Raw genomic sequence first — 22,486 nt, 5'->3', positions numbered from 1 at the left:
CCAACCTCTGCGGCTGACGTACAAGGTCCTTAGGGCTGTGGGAAGCATAATGATTGCTTTGTGTGTTTGCTTGACCTCGGCTGAAGTCCGAAGGGGACCCAGTATTAGGTGTCCCCATATTCTGCTCTCAAAGCTTGTAGCATGAATGTGGCCGATCAGAGAGGCACAGAGGAAGAACGAGGGTCTGTCTGTCCCAGGAAATCCTGCTGGAAGGGGGTGAAGTCATTCCTGGCCCTGCTAGCTCTTTCCCCAAGGCAAGGTCAACAGAAGGTCAGTGGCAAGAAATCCCTCTATTCTCTCCTTAGAAATCAGGAGGACCGGGATGCAACTCTGTGTTGCGGGTGACAGAGATCGGAGTGTGTAAGGGGGCGGCGTGTAAACAGCTCCATGACCATGCATGGGAGGGTCACCCGTGTGCACTCCGGAAGCTAGAGGAAAATGTCAAGGCGAGATAACACCATGATCCTGAATCAAAACCGTGGTTGCTGGAGCTTGGAATTTCCCCCTGCATGAGCATCAAAACCCAATAATGCTTCCCTCTGGGCCACAAAACTTTCAACATTCACGCCTAAGTTAAATAAACTCACACCCAGATCGGTGTGCATAACATAAAAACCACCCTCTCCTCCATCATCAACTCTTGCCATAACACACACAGGATGAAGCTCATCCCAGCCATGACATGCAAACCTCTCTCGGACGACTAAGGAATATGAAAAGTGGCTGCAAGGGTGCGGCAGGGAGATCCAGATGCCCAGCCAGCCGCAGAGCCAGCCAGCAGCACGAAAGGGACATTGAGGGCAGTGTTAGGGAAGTTACAGCAAGTGGCAGAGTAGTATGTATGGGTGAGTGAGCCTTGTGCACAGAGAGGCAAGCTTTGGCCCCAATGGTCACATTTCCCCCTGCATTCATGGTGAGCTGTGAAGATCCACGCGTGGAAGCCCACCTAGCAAAACTATGACAGCGCGCACACACATGCCTTCTTCTTCTCTTTGAGGCATTGCTCACGGCTGGGTCATGGGAAAGGTTCAGAGGTGTGTTCCCCAGGTTTGTCTCCATTTGCAATTCCACTGGGACCAAGGCCAAGATTTGAATACCCTCCAGAGGAGGTCCAGGGTATTCCTGCTGACCCGGGAGGTTCAGGTTCTCCAGCTCAGCATCTGCAGGGGAGTCCAAACTCCAGGGTCTTTGAAGTTCACCTCCCATTAGCAAAGTCTGCAGGTTGGAGCAGCTCCAGAGAGAAAACACAGCGCTGCGCTCAGAACTAACAGCAGAACGGGAACTGTGGGGAGTGAACGATTAACTGTTTACAGCCAGAAGCCCAGAAAGATTTAAAAAGCACACAGGGCTTGAAACCTTGCCTAAGGTCTGTAATTCTCAGCAGGGGATTCGATGCAGCCTGGCGGTTCAGGAACTGCTAACTCAGAGCCAAGACTTCATTCCTCATCCAGACCTAAGTTTCTTTGTTCTGTTCAGCAGTTTTTTCCATTTACAAACCCTCTCTGATGAGCCTTGACAAGCAGGGAATTTTGCCTACAGCGGAGGAGCAGAGTGGATTCCAGAAGCTTCCCGGTGCAGTCAGCTGCCTTGGGAACTGCACACACGCACTTGAACCTCAAGGGGTCCCTCAAGTTGCTGTCCAGTTTGGATTCCATGAAGGGCAGACAGGTCCAGCCATCGCTCTTCTTCAGTGAACACAGATGCCACCCCACCTTCTTCCGAAGGCCACTCCAGGATGGAGATGAACTCAGGTGACAGGACACACAGCAGGTGCACGCCACGGAGGGGAACGCTGGGGGCCACCCCGCAGTCCAACCAGACAGCCCATGCATCGACTGTTTTTGTTTTTAAATAAACTCCTTAAAAGCCCCCAAAGTAGTTCTGATTTAAGATCTTTGCTGTTGCAGCAACAGTTTCCTTTGCAAATCGTAACCTCTTAACCCCTTGGCTCAACACACACAGCAACCGCCTCACATTTAAAACAATCTCTTCTCCTTTCCACTCGCGGTTCCCCATCCCTCACCCGGAGCTTTCGTCCCCAGACCACCCGAGAAACAGCTGGACTAAGAAAGAAGAAGGTACCGTGGTCGGAGAGCTGGTAAAATTCCTCCAGATTCACGCCCGTGGAAGGCTGCTCTTTTCCTGGTTAGGGAAAGCAGGTTCTTGAAACAGCAAGCCGAGCGCATCCAGCGGGTCTTCCCAGATGCTCGGGAAGAGCGAAAGCAACAAAACCCCAAGAGCAAAAAATGTAGCCCTAGTGGGACAAAGGACACTGCGAACGTTTCGGAGCTGCCAGGCCCTTTCAATAACACCACTGAAAGAATGTAAACCGAGCTGAAGTCAGGGCTGGAGGAGGGCGCAGGCAGGAAGTGAAGATCCTTCACTCACCCAGCAAATCACAGGCTCTGTCGCTTGGGCGGAGAAGTAGCTGTGGCGCTCCAGGTGGCCCCGAGAGCCAAGAGTGACTGCAGAGGCTAAGGGAGATCTGACCTTAAAAGCAGAAAGGGCCCCGGAGGCTTCTGGCCCGGCTCCAGACCAAGCTGGCTGCCGGCTGAGACGCCAGCGCCAGGCCACCACCTGCCCAGCCCTTTCTACTGGGAGCACTGAGAACCAGAGCCAAAGCCACCTCCACCTGGGTGGCAGCTGCCCACCGGGATGCAAACCAAGTCCTCAACTTCTAGCTCACTGATGAACGGAGCTGGGCTGAGTTAAGCATTCTCTCAGCTTTTGTATTACCTGGCCACTGGCCAGACTGGGCAAGAAAGAGACTCTGAAACCTATTAGAAGCTCATCTTTCCAGGCTACTCCCCTCCCTGCCTCTTAATTAATTTAATCAAACTGCAGCCTTCCTATTTGAGGACTGGGTGCAGTTTATTATTTAAAACAAATTTTTTTAATTAACAAGTAAAACTATATGTATGTATGGTGTATACCACAATGTTTTAAAATACGTGCACATCAGGGGATAGCTAAAATCAAGCTAACGATACAGCCATCAGCTCCCATATTTCTCATTCATTTGCGGTGAGCACACTGAAAACCTCTCAGCGATTTTCAAATACTTCCAAGAGTCCATGGAAAATGATACTAAAAAAGCTCATTTTGGTGAAAAATATTTTGGAATCCATGCCTTGTGTCTGCATAAGGTCCATTTGCCATCAACTCATTGAAGGTCCCCCCACACCCTGTTTTTCACTATAGTCACCATGTTGTACAATTGAGCTCCTGAAATCCTGGGTCCTTTGACCAATGTCACCTCAATCCTCTGTCCCCTCCCTCTTTCCTATACTTCAGGTCCCTCCCACAACCCCACAGAAGCACCTGTGTACCTGCAGTGAACTCCACCACTCACAGCTGAGCTTATTTGAGTCCCCTGTTCTCAGCTCCAGGCTGCTGACAGCATTAGTCCTGATTCCTTCCTTCTTTTTTTTTTTTCTTTCTAGTAGTTGAAGGAAGCCAGGCGTGATGGACTTCAGTCTCAGTAAACACGACCTTGTTATTATAATTACTTTACAGCCAAACTGACTGAAGTGGGAGCCCGTGACTCACCCCCCCCCCAGGGGGGGCCTGCCAGGTCAAGTCCAAATCTGAGAAATGCACTTCACCTCTTCGCCTGGTGCTTTAAACGGCTCCCACACCCAGCAGGTCTTTTTTCTAAGAGCCACAGAAGCAAGTGAGGGCGGCTCTATGTCTGGAAGCTCTCTAAATATTTCCATAATTATCTTTGTATCGCCATGGATTCGACAAGTTGGACACAAAAAATATTATTCCAGGCTCTGGCTTGACAATTCCAGTTATGCAAACTTAAAAAAAAAAAAGGTTTAAAATTTATCCTTGTCCAGCACTGGTTCTCCTTCACTCAACAGTCACATATAGTTTTATAAAAACTGTTTAAGAGCACAGAAACTTTCCATTGAAAAGAGAATTAGCTAACTTATGAAAAAGTATGAAATTGGAAGCAAAGAGCTGTATGCCTGGCCCCTTTCCCCAATAACTGTGTTATTCAATAGAATTTTTTAAGGACGTATTTTACTTATTTGAAAGGCAGAGTTACGGCGGGTGGGGGGGGGCTTTCATCCACTGGTTCACTCTCCAAATGGCTGCAATGGCCAAAGCTGGACCAAGCCGAAGCCAGCAACCTCTTCCGGTCTTCCACGTGGATGTAGTGACCCAGGCAGTTGGACCACCTTCCGCTGCATTCTCAGGCCCTAAGCAGGGAGCTTGATTGGAAGTAGAGCAGCCAGGGATTAAAGTCGGGGTGCTGGCATTGCAGGTGGAGCAGTGTAACCTGTTATGCCACATGTTGTCCCCATAAATAGGATTTAAAACATTGTCCAGTGCCTTGGTTTCCTAAGAATAACTGTGGAAACAGCTGGGATTTTTTCATATTGTTATTATTATCAAATAATCATTTCTGCCACTTATAGGATTAGCTTGTAATGGGGTTCATTCTGCTCAGGGTCCATCCCTTCTATCCTTGGATAGATGGATCACAGACTCCAAGCAACTCTCACCTTATCCAGGCTGCAGAAGCTATGCTAGTGCCTAAGTAGCCACTGGCAGACAACAGGTAGGAAGCTGGCTAGAAAGCGCCTGTTTTCTGGGATAGGACTTTACCTCTCTCATCTCCCACCCAATACCCTCACTTCCCCTTTGGACCCTTCAAGAACTGGCCTCCTGCATATCCCTCCCCCACATCCTTGGGGGGGGGGCATCCCTTATTCATCTCTACTAACAGTCCCTCCTGTCCCCCTAGAACGAGTAGGAGGAGGGAGGGAGTGGTGGCTACTCCCAAGGTCATTGCAAGTATTCGTATCTTCAAACAACGCTGCAATGATGTCACACAGACATGGGGAAGCATCATAAACCACGCAGGCTCTTAACCCAAAAAATCCACACATGGACAGTCCACATACCCTAGATGTCGCTAGGGTCTGCTTGTCTACCTGCTGGAACCTGGGGTCAGCGCTTTCCTAAAGCTCTCTGTCCATAGTGATGGAAAGTCCATGGACACATTACTCTTTGTTACTCTTTTTTTTTCCCAACAGGCAGAGAGAGACAGAGATCCTCCATCCACTGCTTCACTCCCTAAATGCCTGTAAACAACCAGAGCTAAGCCAAACCAAAGCTGGGAGCTGAGTATTCCATCCAGGATTCCCAGCAGACGGCACTTAGGATTGGCATTAGCAGGAAGCTAGAGTCAGAAGCCACAGCTGATGATCAAACCCAGGAACTCTGATGTGGGACACAGATATCTTTAATCTAGGCCAGGGACAGGCTTTTGGCACAGGAGTTAAGCCCTCCCTTGGGACTCTTAATCCCATATTGGAGTGTCTGGTTTGACTCCCAGCTCTGCCTCTGGATCCAGCTTCCTGCTAACATGCAACCTGGGAGGCAGAGGCATTGGCTCAAGTACTGGGGTCTCCACCATCCACGTGGGAGATACAGATTGAGTTCTAGGCTCCTGGCCTCAGCCTGGCCCAGTCCTGGCTTTTGTGAGCATTTGAAGAATGAACCAACAGATAGAAGATTTCTGTCTCTGTCTCCCTGTCTTTCTGTCTTCAAATAAACTTTTATTAAAGATTTATTTATTTGAAAGAATTACAGAGAGAAAGGAAGAAACAGAAAGAGAGAGGGAGGGAGGGAGGGAGGGAGGGAGGGAGGAAGAGAGAGAGAGATAGAGATATCTTTCATCTGCTGGTTCACTCCCCAAATGGCTGCAATGGCCAGAGCTGGGCCAGTCTGAAGCCAGGAGCCAGGAGCTTCTTCTGGGTCTCTCACATGGGTGCAGGGGCCCAAGGACTTGAGCTGTCTTCTGTTATTTTCCTAGGCACATTAGCAGGGAGCTGGAACAGAAGTGGAGCAGCTGAGACTCAAAACAGGCACCCATTTGGGATGCCAGTGTCACAGGCAGTGGCTTTACCCACTATGCCACAATGCCAGCCCCCAAATAAATTAAAAAAAAAAAAAAAAGGAAATGCAGGCCATGGAGAGGGTATTGTAGTACAGCAGGTTAAGCCACCTCTTGGGATACCTGCAATCCCATACTGGAGTGCTTGGTTGGAGTTCCGGTTACTCCGCACTTCCAATTCAGCTTCCTACTCACTTATACCATGGAAGGCAGACAGAGATGATGGGTCAAGCACCATGTGGGTGACCTGGATGGGGCTCCAAGCTGCTGGCTTCAGCCTGGCCCAGCCCTCGCTGTTGTAGGTATTTGCTAAGTGAACCAGTGTACTGAAGGCTTTCGCTTTCGCTCTCTCTCTCTCTCTCAAAAGAAATGAAATAAGCACACGTTATAAATAAACACCTACGTAAATAAATCTGGGCTGCATGCCTGCACCCAGATGTTTCCTTTTAGTTGAGGCTGAAACCTGGCAGCTCTGGGGTTGCGTCCACTCTGCAGGCCCATACATTACATAATGCATTTAAAATTTTTTTGGAATTAACTGTTTCCAGAGACAAAGATTCACATCCAAGTTCATTAGAGGTGACTCCAGGTAACTCCGGCAGGGAAGTGGGAATGTGAAGCAGGTTAGGGCAACCCAGACAAGGTGCACTGTCAAGCACTCATCACCATGAGAACTGCACTTCACCCACTTTGGAGCTAGGGCAGAGGACACCTCAGGCAGCTGGTGCACCTGTCCATCAACTCCCCCATCACTGGCTGAGCAATGCCCATAGGAGACCTTCACTCACCAGCACACCCACACACCTCTGGGTGGGTAGAAAGTGTTCTGGGGGCCAAAGACAGCCCTCATGCTCAGTTGGGCATTTGGAGACCAGACCAGCATGCACAGAAGTGCTAAGCACCCAAGGGAAGGACTCAACAGCCCCTCCTGACACAACCAGCAATGCTAGACCATCACTGTGTTGAGCATACAATGTGGAAGTCAAGCTTCTGGGGTCGCACTGAGCTGCCACCCTGGCATGGCCACCACTGGATTCTGAGTGGTCTGTTCATTGATGGGCATTAAGCTCCTCCCCAGGGCCGATAGACAAGCCTCTCTCACTCCTGCACCCCGAGTGACTCACTCATACCACTGTCACACACCTGTGCTGGCTCTACAGGGTGTGTGATTCTGCCTACCACATGCCCTCTGCTGATTGGACAGGGGCTAGGCACCTGACCCCAACTAGTTCTGAGCTGTTCTCGGATGAAACAGACTCTTCTGCTCAAGAATTCGAGTCGAGAGTCACAGAGAAGGTGCTTTTGCTTGAAAGGCTGGGTTCAGAGCCACCTGGTGGCTCAGTATATGGGGAGTGGGGATCCTGAGTGAACAGACAGGCGAGACCATTGGACCACAGCAGGTAGAGAGAGAATGAGCAGCTGAGAGCTGAGCAGTTTGGGGGATTGATGTTCCATCCCAACAAATGTGCTTTGGCTTCAGAAGGAGGGAGGAGAACACAAGTTCTTAGAAGCAGGTGGAATGTTAAGATGTTTATCACTGGCTTGTCAGATGTTTATTTCAAAGATCTTGGAAGAAATGAAGGCACCTGCTGATAAAGAAGCAGCTCATCAAACCAAACAGACGTGGCAGGAGTCCCCTTCGGAGAATTCCTTAGATGAACACGGGAGTCAGAGAACTCTGGATCAGAGAACTTTGGAGGGAAGCTGTCAAAATCTGGGGGTGAGGAGACAGACGGTCACCATGATTCTGTCTCTTCTTTCTCCACTGCTAGGTGAGTGGAGGCTGTGTTTCTCTCTCTCTCTCATCCAATTTGAATAGATTATAATTGATTCAGTTTTCTGATCACGGGACAGAGTTGTGGATTGTTGTCAAAAGGTTTCTTTGTGACCTTAAGGAAGTTTTAACTTCATGTTTAATAAACACAAATATTTCCATTGGAAAGATACCAATATCAATAAGTTTCATGGAGGAAATATTTTTTGGAACCAACTCCATTCAGCCATCCTAACTCTTCGGTCAGTTTTCTCAAACTGTGCAAACTGTTTAAATCTTTTCCAGTTCTATTTTAGTGTGCCTTTCTCCTTTCCTAATATAATAACTTAAAATTATTGAAGAGTCCAGTTTCATTCTAAAAACTTCATTGTTTGAACTTTTATGGGTGGGTCTATGATCCATCGCAAATTAATTTTTGTGCATGGCATGAGAGAAAAGATCAGAGTTTTTATTTTTCCACATGGGATATCCATCTAAATTTAACTTTATGGAAAACAGTTCTGAGGGATGAATTCCATTCCTTATAAACTGCCTATCAGAGATGTGATTGATCAAACAGATTTTCATCTCTGGGAAATTTTACGGCTTAAGGTTTCTGCTATGTGTCCACAAAATTCCAATTTTAAATTTTGTAAGATCAGTGGCTGCTTCTGTCAGTTTTCACTCAGTAACCAAGGTGACTGTGCAGAGTTTTTCCTCAGGTTTTCTTCTGCCAGCGCAATTTTTCTCAGACCAAGGTGTGGGTTTTTTTTTCCTCCTTCTAAAATTACAAACAAGATGTGATTCCTCAGGCAGGATCTGGCTATGTCACAAAGTCTGTTGGATGCAGCTTCACCTATTTCTAAGTGGTTTCAATATTGGACATTTTGTAATACTTAGATACTTAGCAAGAAAAGGCACTGAGAGGCCAGTAATGTGGCACAGCAGGTTGACGCCCTGGCCTGAGGCGCTGGCATCCCATGTAGGCGCCGGTTCTAGTCCCGGCTGCTCCTCTTCTGATCCAGCTCTCTGCTGTGGCCTGGGAGGGCAGTGGAGGATGGCCTGGGTCCTTGGGCCCTTGCACTCACAAGGGAGACCCAGAGGAGGCTCCTGGCTCCTGGCTTCGGATTGGCACAGCTCTGGCTGCTGCGGCCATCTGGGGAGTGAACCAATGGATGGAGGAACTCTCTCTGTGTCTCTGCCTCTCTCTGTAACCCTTTCAAATAAACAAAATAAATCATTAAAAAAAAAAAGGCACTGAGAATATTCTAGTGCCCAGCAAGGGACTGCTATAATTCTAAACCCAATACTTTTTTTTTTTTTTTTTTGGACAGGCAGAGTGGACAGTGAGAGAGAGATAGGGAGAAAGGTCTTCCTTTTGCCGTTGGTTCACCCTCCAATGGCCGGCGCGGCTGGCGCACTGTAGCCAGCGCACCGTGCTGATCCGAAGGCAGGAGCCAGGTACTTCTCCTGGTCTCCCATGGGGTGCAGGGCCCAAGGACTTGGGCCATCCTCCACTGCACTCCCTGGCCACAGCAGAAAGCTGGCCTGGAAGAGGGGCAACCGGGACAGAATCCGGCACCCCGACCGGGACTAGAACCTGGTGTGCCGGTGCCACAAGGCGGAGGATTAGCCTAGTGAGTTGCGGTGCCGGCCCTAAACCCAATACTCTTTATTTTTCAAATGTTTCTGTTTTGTTTACTAACAGTCTATGTTCTCCGTGGAGTGAAGAGGAACGATCATGCACAAAGTCCAAACAGGGACATGGAAAGGCCTTGGGCCAGTCAAGGTCACGACACCTACTTCTCTGTAGGGGGGAGGGGAGGGCATCAGCCCTGATAATGAACTTGTCCCTGGGACCCATCCCAGCCACAACCTCACTTGCTTCTTTGCCCTGCATCGTTTTCCTGTATAAGTTGGCGTCTTCCCAATCCTTCCACTTCACCTGCCATCAGTGATGTGCTGGAGAAAGCTTGACAACTGACTTCCAGAGAGGCAAAACCCCCAAGAGTTTGCATTTGCCTATTAGAGGTGCAAACACTTCATCATGGTTGATTTCAAGTTTCCAGCATGACATAAACATACTTGGAAACTTCCTGAAAATGTAGCGATCAGCTCTAACGATCCGAGACAACAGACTCCGGGTCACCACTGTATTTAATTCACCAATTCTAAACCACACGGGAAATACGAGACGGCAGAAGTGAGAAACCGGGTATCTGGACAGAACCCTGTGCTCAGCCACAAAACCAGACCATTATTAGTGGGACCTGACCATTTCTGGCTACCATCCCCACCAAGTTAAAGGGTGCCATCCAGGAAGCCCTATGTTCAGCCTGTTGTTTGAGTGAATTCCATTCTTTAGGGGGTGAAGAGGAGAGGAGCAGACTTTGGTTATGCAGTCAGGCCTTGAGGACCCTATTTGCATACTCAGGGTAGTCCAGTAGTCTCTCTCCTCTGCATTCTTGCTTTCTGTGACTATCCTGGTATCACAATGCTGTTGTCAGCCAACCCTGATTTCTGTTAACACCGGCCCCTAAGCACAGAGGCATCGAACGCTGGCCATTTGGTTGTGCCGAAGAGAAAGTCGTGAGGGTTTTCAACTTAAGACGGAAAGAATGAATACCACATGCTGAGGGTGCTAAGATCCACGGTGAAAAACCCATCTTTATGTGGGAAATTGTGAAGAAGGAAAAGTCTGTGCTGGTTTCGTGCTGCACCTCATCTGTAAAGGTTATGACTGTGGTGCACAGTAAGTGCTTAGGAGAGGTGGAGAGCACTCAATTTGTGCACAATGGTACTTCAAACATTTCGTGGAAAAGTGGAATGAAAGGGCAAGTTTACTTTGCTGCAAAAAAAACCCGATATCCACCTGCAGTTTTCATACTGCACATTTTCCGTGAACTTTTTGAAGACCTCTTGTGGGCATGCATTTCAAATGCTTGTGCACCAAAATAAAGTCCTTTATTTCCTTTTCCCATGAACTTGCTGAAGTACTCGTGTATGTATGTATCAGACAAACTCGGGGTTTGGGACCACGCGTGGTTTCAGGCATTCTCCAGGAGCTTTGGGACTCAGCCCTTAGATGCGAGGGGACGACCCTATCTCCAACCCTTCACATAGTGCATGGCAGGCAAGTATGTGCGAAATAGGAAAAGGAAAAAATAAGATTTTACTCGTGTGAATTTATCTTCCCTTCTTCACAATTCCATAGAAGATCCCTACTTACTATGATCTGTAGGACCTCAGTGCGTAATTTTTTCCTTGTTGGATGAAGATTCATTACTAAGATCTTTGCAAAGAAGTCATAGAGGCTGTAAAGACGGGTTTTAAAATAGGCTCCCTCAATAGCAAGAGATAACAGCTGTGACCACAGCATGAAGGGCGACAGGTGAGATGAGATGTCAGCAGCGTGCATGCCATGCTGCGGACCCACATCACATATCAGAAGAAACACATGTTCAGGCTCCAGCATCCCTTATGCGATGCAGTTCGAGTCCCGGCTGCTCCACTTCTGATCCAGCTCCCTGTAAGTGGCCCGGGAAAGCAGTGGAAGATGGCCCAAGTGCTTGGGTCTCTGCACCCACATGGGAGACCCAGATGAAGCTCTTGGCTCCTGGCTCCTGGCTTCAGCCTGGTCCTGGTCCAGTTCCAGCCATTGTGGCCATTTGGGTAGTGAACCAGCAGATGGAAGATATCTCTCTCTCTCTCTCTCTGTCTCTCTCGCTCTCTCTCCCCTTCCTTCCCCCTCTCTCTGTTACTCTGCCTTTCAAATAAAAAAAAAAAAAAAAGAAACACCTTTCATACCGCTTTGAAAGATAAGAAAACTGGCTTAGCAAGTCTACAAGTTCTCTCTGTGGTTGGATCCTTAGAGACCAAGGTTTATAGGCCTTTCTTCTCTAATGTACAGACTCACTTTGTTTTCTACCTAGGCCAATCATGGTTGTTAGCTCTTTCATTCTTGCATAAATCAGAATTCTAGAGAAGTATCCAGAAATGAGTCCAAGCCATCGCATCACCATTGTAGCCCACAAAACAAAGAATCCACCAAAACAAATGCAAAACCTCCCCTGAAATGTAACAGGCCCATCAAATCAATTTGTCCATGCATCCATGCATGTGCAGGCACCTGTGGGCTCCCATCCTTGCTCCTAAGAAGTGGGCTGGAGAACAGGCCACTGTTCTCCACTGAGCAACACCCCCTTGTACACCTGCAGATTCCATGTGGGATGGCGAGGGGGGAAGCATGGTGTCCGCTACCAAAATAACAAAACATCAACACATCTTCTATGTGAAATAAATGCTCAAATAACACAAACTCACATGGTCCTGCAGGGAGACACATAAAGAAACAGATCTCCAAAAAACAATTTAACATCCGGCGTGTCTCCAAAGGAGCCATGGAAACCACATGATGCTCTCTGGGACATCTGTTGTCAGCACTGTGCCTCCAGAGTTTGGGAGTGTTTAAAAGGTGCTATGTCAAAAAAAAAAAAAAAAAAAAAAAAAAAAGGCCGGCGCCGCGGCTCACTAGGCTAATCCTCTGCCTAGCGGCACCAGCACACCGGGTTCTAGTCCTGGTCGGGCCGCCGGATTCTGTCCCAGTTGCCCCTCTTCCAGGCCAGCTCTCTGCTGTGGCCCAGGAGTGCAGTGGAGGATGGCCCAAGTGCTTGGGCCCTGCACCCCATGGGAGACCAGGAGAAGCACCTGGCTCCTGGCTTCGGATCAGCGTGGTGCGCTGGCCGCGGTGGCTGTTCAGGGGTGAACCAACAGCAAAGGAAGACCTTTCTCTCTGTCTCTGTCTACTCTGCCTGTCAAAAAAAAAAAAAAAAAAAAAAAAGTGCTCTCTTGATTGGTCAATGGCATTCGTGTCCTTTTCTGGGGCAGTCAAGGCCATACAATTGGGGTATTTCACAAATCCACTGCTCAGCTGTTTACAGAACACAGAGTTTCTGCAAGGCTCTCTCTGCAGGTTCTCTTGGAAGCTCAGGGTTTTCATCCCAGCGTTCTACCCTACTCTGATGCTCCCATTCAGGTGTCTGACAAGTTCTGAGGCAGAGGGCCAGGCACGCTTGGTTACTGTGCAGCTGCCGCAGGTCCAGCACAGGCAGCAAGATCCCCTCCGACTCGCTGAGAGCACCCGAGTTGGGTGCACGCTCTTGTCTAAGAGGGACTGCTCCCGGTCATCACCATAGCCACGGGGTCTGACTTCTGGAAAAAGCAGAGGGGAGGATGTGGGGTCGAATGGGCCCAGGGGTAGACGGTCTGAATCAACAGTAGAGACAGTACCCTGACCTCGTTTGGATTCTCACGCCACCCAAGGCGAGCCCAGGTGGATAATCGTGGAGTATCCTCACAGAAGGAGGCCCGGATATAAGAGGGTACTTCACAAAGTTTCTGGGAAAATGGAATGAAAAGATAAGTTTATGAAATGCATGCAGAATTGGTGGTTTTTTTGCATAATACATGTTTTCCATGAGCTTTGTGGAGATCGCTTATATTTATATCTCAGTAGATACAAATTCTAAATCAGAGCTGGCACTGTGGTATAGCAGGTAAAGTCGCCATCTGCAGTGCTGGCATCCCATATGGGCCCTGGTTCGTGTCCTGGCTCCTCCACTTCTGATCCTGCTCTCTGCTGTGGCCTGGGAAAGCAGTGGAAGATGGCCCAAGTCCTTGGGCCCCTGCGCTGCATGGGAGACATACAGGAAGCTCTTGGCTCCTGGCTTCAATCGGCCCAGCTCCAGTCTTTGCTACCATTTGGGAGGTGAACCAGTGGATGGACATGGATCTCCCTCTGCCTCTGCCTCTCTGTAACTCCATCGTTCAAATAAATAAATAAATCTTTAAAAAAATTATAAATCAAGACTACAAATGTTTAGTTAGGATACGTTTATTCCAGTCTCCCACCGCAATGGATGTGCCTATTGTCAGGACTTGGGAGGCCCAGTTCCGATTTAAAATCTGCAGAGTTCTCAGTGTTTTGTGCCATGGCAGGAGGATGTGGGGCAACTCCGAACCTGGGCAACCAGGAGAAGCAGGCTCGAGCCACGTGGCTGCGACTCTGGAGTTCTGGGCACCTGAGGGGTCGAACCAGGCAGGGGAATGTGGGCTCAAGACTGGCATGGCCCTTTTGCCCTGTAGACGTGTTCCTCCACGGGGAAGGCTGACATTGGGGTGACCATGTGGGGTCATCTTAGGGCTCTCAGCAGAATGCACACAGCTTCCACTGCTGATTGCAACACCTTCATCCATCCTTGGTCTATAGACATAGAAGATGCAATGCCCTGGTACATCCTTGGGGTACTCGGGGAAGCAGATGGGTTTGGGGTCAACGGCCATGAGGCTTCCTGACTTCTCTCTGGCTCTGAATTGCAGTGTGAGCAGTCATGCTCTCTCCTCAAAAGCATCTTGGCTATTGTGCTCCCTCCTTTATCTATAGCTTCTTCTTAGGGCTATCCCCAAACTCAGAGATGGTAGATCCATACGGATCTATTACCCTGGTCTCCTCCAATGCTGTTCTCAGTGGTAAAGCAGCCACCCTACCCTCCAAGCATCTTTGTGTGAAGCCAAAACACACCCGGTATGTGTACTGAAAAGTAACTTCCACCTTGTGTTCCTAGACAAACTGCCATAGCCACGTTATCTTTGAGGCCAGAATAATGTGATGGCCCCAACAGGTGCTACTGGCCTCCAGTTCCTGCAGGTGATAGAACTGTGGAAAGCACACGTGGTCATCATCCCTGTGCCGAATATCTTGGTCAGGCTGGTCGCCACCTTTCAGGATGACTGTCATCCCATCTCCAGCAAGAGGGAAGATTAGAAGTTAAAGCTCTGATCTTCCCCAAGGCCTCGTCTTTGCTTTCCCCCAGATGGCTGGAAGTGTCTTTGCCGAAGTCAAGATGAGTTCACACCAGCTTCAGTGCTGGGCCAGACCCATCCCCTCACAGCCTCACTAGGGGTGGTGGGGCTCTGGATGTAATAGAGTGACATCCTAGTTGGGATGTGATGTTTAGATTCAGAAAGGACTTTGATCCTTGTAGCCCCATTTTACTTGTCTGTATGGCAGCACTGGCTGTGTAGCACCATCATCTAAAATGTAGACTCCCGGGTGGCATCCCATACAGGTGCCAGTTTGAGTCTGAGCTGCTGCACTTCCAATCCAGCTCCCTGCTAATGTGCCTGGGAAAAGCAGTAGAAGATGACCCAAGTGCTTAGGCCCTGCACCCTCAGGGGAGACCCAGATGAAGCTGCTGGCTCCTGGCTTCAGCCTGGGCTAGCCCCAGTTGCTGTGGACATCTGGAGAGTGAACAGGCAGATGGACGATCCCTGTCTCTGTCTCTGCCTCTCCCTCTAAATCTGACTTTCAAATAAAATAAATCTTTTTTTTTTTTTTTTTTTTTGACAGGCAGAGTGGACAGTGAGAGAGAGAGAAAGAGAGAAAGGTCTTCCTTTTCTGTTGGTTCACCCCGGAACAGCCGCCGCGGCCGCCGCACTATGCAGATCTGAAGCCAGGAGCCAGGTGCTTCTCATGGTCTCCCATGGGGTGCAGGGCCCAAGCACTTGGGCCATCCTCCACTGTACTCCCTGGCCACAGCAGAGCTGGCCTGGAAGAGGGGCAACCGGGACAGAATCCGGCGCCCTGACCAGGACTAGAACCCGGTGTGCCGGCGCTGCAGGTGGATGATTAGCCTATTGAGCCACGGCGCTGGCCAATAAAATAAATCTTAAAAAAAAAAAAAAAAAAAAGGCAAGACTCCCCTACAGCTGAAAGCATCCATCTTAACCAAGGTTTCGCTGCTGTCCAGCTAGGTCCTGTTCTCTTATTTAGGGGTATCTCTTCTTCTCTCCTGCTCCCTGTTGGGTTTTTTCTATCCCTTTATTATTCAGCTGAGGTGTACAACAGAGAAATCAAATCATTCCATTGGCAGATTTGTGCATCACTTCTGAATTGTAGCTATCTTTTTTTGGTGGGGGGAGATGTCTGGTTCCAATAAAAATTAAGACAAAAACAAAAAATAAGTTTGTGGCATCCTCATCTTCCTTCCCCACCTCCTTTCCTGGACTCAGAAATATCTGTCTACAAAAAAGCGTTTGTCTCTCTGAAAGTCAGCTTCAGTGCTGACTTTTCCCTTCACATTTGTTCCCCTGGAATCTTTGCTGCCCCTTCTCCTAATGACATCCCCAGGCTGGAGACCTCAGTGGGAGGCACATCGGTCACGGCGCAGCGCTGCTGAGTCTAGTCCAGTCTCTCTCATCTTCCTTCCCGGTCCCCACACCCACTCAGGTCTTGGACCCTGGCAGCCTTAACGACTTCAGCAGCTCCCAGTACCTGGCACACCCGCCGCCATCTGACTGCTCCACCTCACCGCGCAGCCTGCACCAAAGAAACGCCCTTCCCAGCTCACCACAGGGCCCCGCGTGGCTCCAATCCAACTTTCCAAGCTCTGTCTCCATTCTTCTGTTCAGTGTAACCTGTTGCCGTCATCTGCTTTGCGTTTCTGCAACAAAATACTTGGGATTCCTGAGATCTATTGGGCTCATGATACCCATGATTCAAGAGCATAGCACTGGGGCCAGCGCTGTGGCGCAGCGGGTTAAAGCCCTGGGCTGCAGCGCCAGCATCCCATACGGGCACGGGTTCCAGTCTCAGCTCTTCCAGCTCTGTGCTAATGGCCTGCACCCATGTGGGAGACCTGGAAGGAGCTCCTGGCTCCTTGCTTCAGATGGGCCCAGCTCTGGCCATTATAGCCATGTGGGGAGTGAACCAGTGGATGGAAGACTTCTCTCTCTCTCTGCCTCTGTCTCTAACTCTGCCTTTCATATAAATAAATAAATAAAATATTTAAAAAAGAGCCATCTGCTTAGCTCTGCTAAGGCCTGTGGACACCATCACGGTGCTGGGGGTGCAAGCGGAAAAGGGATTCAGGGGAGGAGCTGAGCTCACTGGCAGAGCCCAGGCTCCTGTGATGTCCTGCGGGAGTGAAAATGCTTTCTTGTGAAAACCTCATCAAATCCCACAAAATCCCATCTGGTGAGCAAGCCTCTAGCAACCAACCTTAACTGTATCCAAATCCTAGTGCCTGCTTTAATCTCTGTTCCCTAGACCAGCAGCTTCTGGAACAAATCTTTTTTTTGTAAAGATTTATTTATTTTGCTTGAAAGTCAGAGTTACACAGAGAGAGGAGAGGCAGAGAGAGAGAAACAGAGAGTCTTCCATCCGCTGGTCACTCCCCAGATGGCTGCAACAGCCAGAGCTGTGCTGATCTGAAGCCAGGAGCCAGGAGCCTCCTCTGGGTCTCCCATGTGGGTGCAGGGACCCAAGGACCGAGGCCATCCTCCACTGCCCTCCCATGGCACAGCAGTGAGCTGGATCGGAAGTGGAGCAGCCAGGTCTCAAACCGGCACCCACATGGGATGTTGACATTGCACCCGCCATGCCACAGTGCTGGCCCCTGGAACAAGTCCTTTAATTGGGTGCAATCCCAGGCAAGGTGAAGTCAGGGCATGTAACAGACATCCGGAAACAAACAAGAACGGCTGTGCTGTCTCCAGTCTGCAGAAGTGTTATCGTGAGATTTCACTGCCTCTGAGCTATCATCACATTCTGGACTTCATGGTATTATGTTCTACAAAGTTACTGCCAATAGTGCATTAGCAGACACTGAAGCGTTGCTCCTAGAGCAAACAGGGTTAGGTTCTTGCTGGCCGCTGGCCACGGTATTTGCGTGAAAAGTTTTTTTTTGTTTGTTTGTTTGTTTTTTTTTTTAATAGGCAGAGTTAGACAGTGAGAGAGAGAGAGAGAGAGACAGACAAAGGTCTTCTTTCCATTGGTTCACCCCCCAAATGGCTACTACTGCTGGCGCACTGTGCCGATCTGAAGCCAGGAGCCAGGTACTTCCTCCTGGTCTCCCACGCGGGTGCAGGGCCCAAGCACTTGGGCCATCCTCCACTGCCTTCCTGGGCCACAGCAGAGAGCTGGACTGGAAGAGGAGCAACCGGGACAGAACCGGTGCCCCAGCTGGGACTAGAACCCAGAGTACTGGCGCCGCAGGCAGAGGATTGGCCTAGTGAGCCATGGCTCCGGCCAGGAAAATATTATTATACAAGTCTGCTGCAAGTGCATTTCTCTTGAGAAAGCATCTTATTTAATTTGTATTCCTGATTCATTAACACTGAACTTACGGTCAGATACACACGTGAGACTCATGTCTTAGCGAAACTTGTCTAGCACACACATTTCTTTTGAAGGCTGTGCTGTGCCCAGGGACACTAGACAGTACTTTAGTACTATACATAGGGGCTGTTGAAACCAGCAAAATCCCCCAAAACAAAGTCCAAGACTGTGAAAAACACAGCACTAAACACCACAAAAAAGAACTTATTTACAGTAGAAATGGACAAAGGCAGCAGAGGTCACCTTGTTTAGCTCAGGTGGGAATGTAGCCAAAGTTTTTGCAGCTCTGTGCATTTACGCTAGTGACCATGAAAGCACCACAGTTACTATCGATTTGAAAGTTACAAATAGATTTGATTTTAATTAGAGAGAAAGGGAGAGAGACACATATGCACACAAAACTTCCATCCACAGGTTCACTCCCAAGTGTGCACAAAATCTCCTGGCTGGGGCCAAAGACAGGAGCCAGGAATACCATCCAGGGCCCCTGTGTGGGTGGCAGGGACCCAGGCACGCGAGTTATCACCAATGCCTCCCAGGGACTGTACCAGCAGAAAGCCAGAACCAGGAAAGGAGCTGGATTTTGGACCTACTCACTCTGAAAGGAAACTCGGGTGTCTTAACCGCTAGACCAAATGCCTGCCCCAAACAAAAAAGCCTTAGTGAATAGGCAAATTTTCACAGAATTCACACAGGGAGAGGATCAATTATATTTTTAACTTTGCAAACCACAGAAAACTGTCACTCAGGCAAATGATTACTGCTCATAGAAAAGCAAACAGGGTTCTATAAAGATGCAACTATCATTGCCTGGTGGATATTAACCAGTTTTCATTCGCGTATGAATTCATTTCACTGTTCCTAATTACCCCCAAAATCAGAGTCCTGCAAAGAAGACCTGTGGGTGAATTATACCTGCCACATGCTGCTCCTTTATTAACATATTGTCCATAACTCTTTCAGGCTACAGTGGCAAATCTGAAACCACACAGCCTACAAACTGAAATAGTTATCTGGCTCTTTCCAGAAAAGGCTTATTATATACTTGCATGTGTGTGTGTTTATTTGAGCCCACTTTTAAATCAGTTGTGACATTTTACTGTTTCCCTCATTTGTTAATCGTTTAAAAAAATCTTTCATACAGTTCATTTATAATTGGAAGAGTGTCATGATTTTACCTTGAAAATTTTTATTCTTAAAGCCTGAGCCTAGGGGGCAGTGTTGTGTGGTGGGTTAAGGCACCACTTGTGATGCCAGGATCCCACATCAGAGTATCAGTTTGAGTCCTGCTACTCTGCTTCCAATCCAGTTCCCTGCTAACGTACCTGGGAAGGCAACGGCAGGTGGCCCAATTACTAGGGGCCCCTGTCACCCAGTCAGAGGACCTGGATGGAGTTCCAGCCTCCTGGCTTTGGCCTGACCCCACCCTGAGTATTGTGGTCATTTGGGGCTCAGCAGATGGAAGATTCTCTCTATATTGCTCTGCCTTTCAAATAAAAATTCAAAACAAAACCCAAAATAGAGCCTATAGAACCGTGGACAATTGGAGCTTGATTTCCACCGGGAAGTGCGGAAAACTGTGGAGGGAGGGTGTGGCGTGGGTTTCAGACTTGTCCCACCCAGGCTGAGGAAGCTGGGCCTCAGTAGCTCTTGTCAATCATTGAGTTGCCCCTGGAATTAGCATTCACTCTGCAGTGGCATCAGACAGCTAGGCTGCAGGTGCAGTAAGAACCCTATAGAAATGTGTGGTTAGCAGGAGGTGGGTGGGACCCAACTTGTGTGCATCTGACTCAGCTCCTGACTCAGCACTTCATCTCCCCCCCCAGGGGCTCAGGCTTGCTCATCCATGCCTTGTCCTCTCTTCAAAGGCCAGCTCAAGACCACCTCTCCCCTGACTGTTCCCCAACCTCTGCCCCTCATGACGATCTAGCCCTATTACCTTGTAGACAGAGAAAACGAATGTCTGGAAAAGTAAAAGACGTGCCCAGCCAGCTCCTGGTACTGCTAAAAGAAGACAGAGAGTACCTAAGTCCCAGATCTTGGTGTCTTCCCTTCAAACATCACTGCAACACACTGTGCAGTTCATGTTGGCATTCTTAGGGGAACTACAGTACCCGTTGGGCAGGGAGGGCTCCTTCCTGTGAGTGCTTAGAGAAGCTGTGCTGTGCAGCCTGCTTCTGCCCCCTTCCTGGTAGACACTCCCAGAAGTAGAGACAGGGTGTGGTGAGTGACATCTGCATGCTCCAACCCCCAGGCCAGCTCTTTGAAAGTGGAAGAAGGTGGAGACCAGGGCAAGGGGCGTCCTGAAGCCACACAGGGCACTGCACTGCCAGTTAACTGCAATGGATATGTCTGGATCCCTCCTCTCAAGCCAGACGACCTCATCTCCCCCAAGATGATGTCGCCACTGCCCCAGCTGGGGCTGGCTTGATAACAAACTTTTCACTGGCTGTGTTTTATCCCCAGCTCCCCTCCTGGCACTCCCTTCACTTCTCAAAAAAAAATGATCTGCACTCGGATCCTCATCCCAGCCTGTCTTCAGACAACTGCAAACAGTCACAGACACTCACGCACACCACTGCCAGGTCACATGGCACCAGCGGTCTCCCGTACCACTTCCCCCTGCGTGTTTCCCAAGATCACCTCCCACGCAATCGCCGTGCCAGTCATGCACAGCTCACAATAAGAAACATTCCAGGAAATGCATCATCAGGCAGTTTTGTCACTGTGCAAAAATCATAGAGCATTTAAACAAACTTAGATGCCAGAGCTTACTGCACACCCAGGCTATATGCCATGTAATTTTATATAAGCTCATCTTGTTCCTACAGCCATGATGAACAAAACAACATGAGATCCAATCAAGCACTAGAAAAAAGGATGCAATCAAGAAGGTACAGGTGTACAAGATGTACAAGGCTGCTGCCTGAATAATACCATGCATTCTTCACAGTATACCTATTTAAAAAAAAAAAAAAACACACAGGCCGGCGCCGCGGCTCACTAGGCTAATCCTCCGCCTTGCGGCACCGGCACACCGGGTTCTAGTCCCGGTCAGGGCGCCGGATTCTGTCCCGGTTGCCCCTCTTCCAGGCCAGCCCTCTGCTGTGGCCAGGGAGTGCAGTGGAGGATGGCCCAGGTGCTTGGGCCCTGCACCCCATGGGAGACCAGGAAAAGCACCTGGCTCCTGGCTCCTACCATCGGATCAGCGTGGTGCGACGGCCGCAGCGCGCTGGCCGCGGCGGCCATTGGAGGGTGAACCAACGGCAAAGGAAGACCTTTCTCTCTGTCTCTCTCTCTCACTGTCTACTCTGCCTGTCAAAAAAAAAAAAAAAAAAAAAAAAAAAAAAAAAAACCACACACACAGGGTTGGCACTGTAGTATAGCAGGGAAAGCCACCCACTGCAGTGCCCACATCCTATATGAGTGCTGGTTTGAGATCCGGCTGCTCCGCTTCTAATCTAGCTCTCTGCTATGGACTGGGAAAACAGTGGAGGATGGTCCAAATGCTTCAGCCCCTGTACCCGCATGGGAGACCTGGAAGAAGCTCCTGGCTCCTGGCTCCGGATCGGTCCAGCTCTGGTCATGTGGCCATCTGAGAAGTGAATCAGTGAATGGAAAACCTCTCCGCCACCGCCCCACCTGTTACTCTTTCAAACAAATAAATAAATCTTTAACACACACACACACACACACACACACACACACTGAGTGCATGCTAAAATAATAAAAGTACAGTATGGGGGCGGACGTTTAGCCTAGCAGTTAACACACCCACATTCCACATCAGAATACCTAGGTCTGTTACCCGGCTCCCACTCCTGACTCCAGCTTCCTGCAAACACAGACCTTGGGGGGCAGCAGTGATGGCTCAAGTCATTGGGTTCCTACTACCCATGCAGAAGACCTGGATTGAGTTCCTGGCTACCAACTTTAATTTGGTCCAGACTTGACCATTGTGGGCATTTGGGCAGTGAACTAGCAGATGGGAGCTCTCTCAAAAAAAGCATAGCAACTGCATAAGTCGTAACATCATCATTTATTATTATTAAGCATTTTGGACTGTATATAATTTTTTTTTTTTGACAGGCAGAGTGGACAGTGAGAGAGAGAGACAGAGAGAAAGGCCTTCCTTTTTGCTGTTGGTTTACTCTCCAATGGCCGCCACGGCCGGCGCGCTGCGGCTGGTGCATCGTACTGATCCGAAGCCAGGAGCCAGGTGCTTATCCTGGTCTCCCGTGTGGGTGCAGTGCCCAAGGACTTGGGCCATCCTCCACTGCACTCCCGGGCCATAGCAGAGAGCTGGCCTGGAAGAGGGGCAACCAGGACAGAATCCGGCGCCCCAACCGGGACTAGAACCCGGTGTGCCGGTGCCGCAAGGCGGAGGATTAGCCGCGGCGCCGGCCTATAATTGTTTTTTTAGATATATTTTTATTTATTTTATATTTTAATAAAATTTTAATAAAATATATTTTATTTATTTATTTGAAAGACAAATTTACATAGAGGCAGAGGCAGAGACAGAGAGGTCTTCTGTCCACTGGTTCACTCCCCAAATGGCTACAACAGCCGGAGCTGGGTTGATCCAAAGCCAAGAGCCAGGAGCTTCTTCCAGGTCTCCCACATGGGTGCAAGGGGCCCAAGC

The 22,486-nt window shown here is 49.2% G+C and overlaps 1 protein-coding gene across 16 annotated transcripts in view; it reads right to left on the bottom strand.

The window, feature by feature from the left end:
• Nucleotides 1-22,486, bottom strand: part of RIN2 (Ras and Rab interactor 2) — a 248,850-nt gene that overhangs the window by 120,206 nt on the left and 106,158 nt on the right. For 2 of the 16 annotated variants that reach the window (XM_089308225.1, XM_089308224.1), the window contains exon 1: nucleotides 947-2,406. The exons of 6 other annotated variants lie outside the window; for them this stretch is intronic. Coding sequence is in view for 4 of the 10 variants with exons in the window: in XM_089308224.1 (XP_089164350.1) it covers nucleotides 947-1,206 (260 nt within the window). In the remaining 6 variants the exon portion in view is untranslated. Of the gene's footprint in view, nucleotides 1-22; nucleotides 361-946; nucleotides 2,512-22,486 lie in introns of those variants that run through there. 8 more of the 16 variants (XM_051845338.3, XM_051845343.3, XM_089308227.1 and 5 more) reach the window with 8 other exon arrangements.

Source organism: Oryctolagus cuniculus, chromosome 11, assembly GCF_051225735.1.
Source record: "Oryctolagus cuniculus isolate XC-2025 breed Fujian yellow rabbit chromosome 11, ASM5122573v1, whole genome shotgun sequence".
In the NCBI taxonomy this organism is placed as follows: Eukaryota; Metazoa; Chordata; class Mammalia; order Lagomorpha; family Leporidae; genus Oryctolagus; species Oryctolagus cuniculus.
Note: the sequence above shows the minus strand (reverse complement) of the source record. Positions and strands in the feature narration are given on the sequence as shown.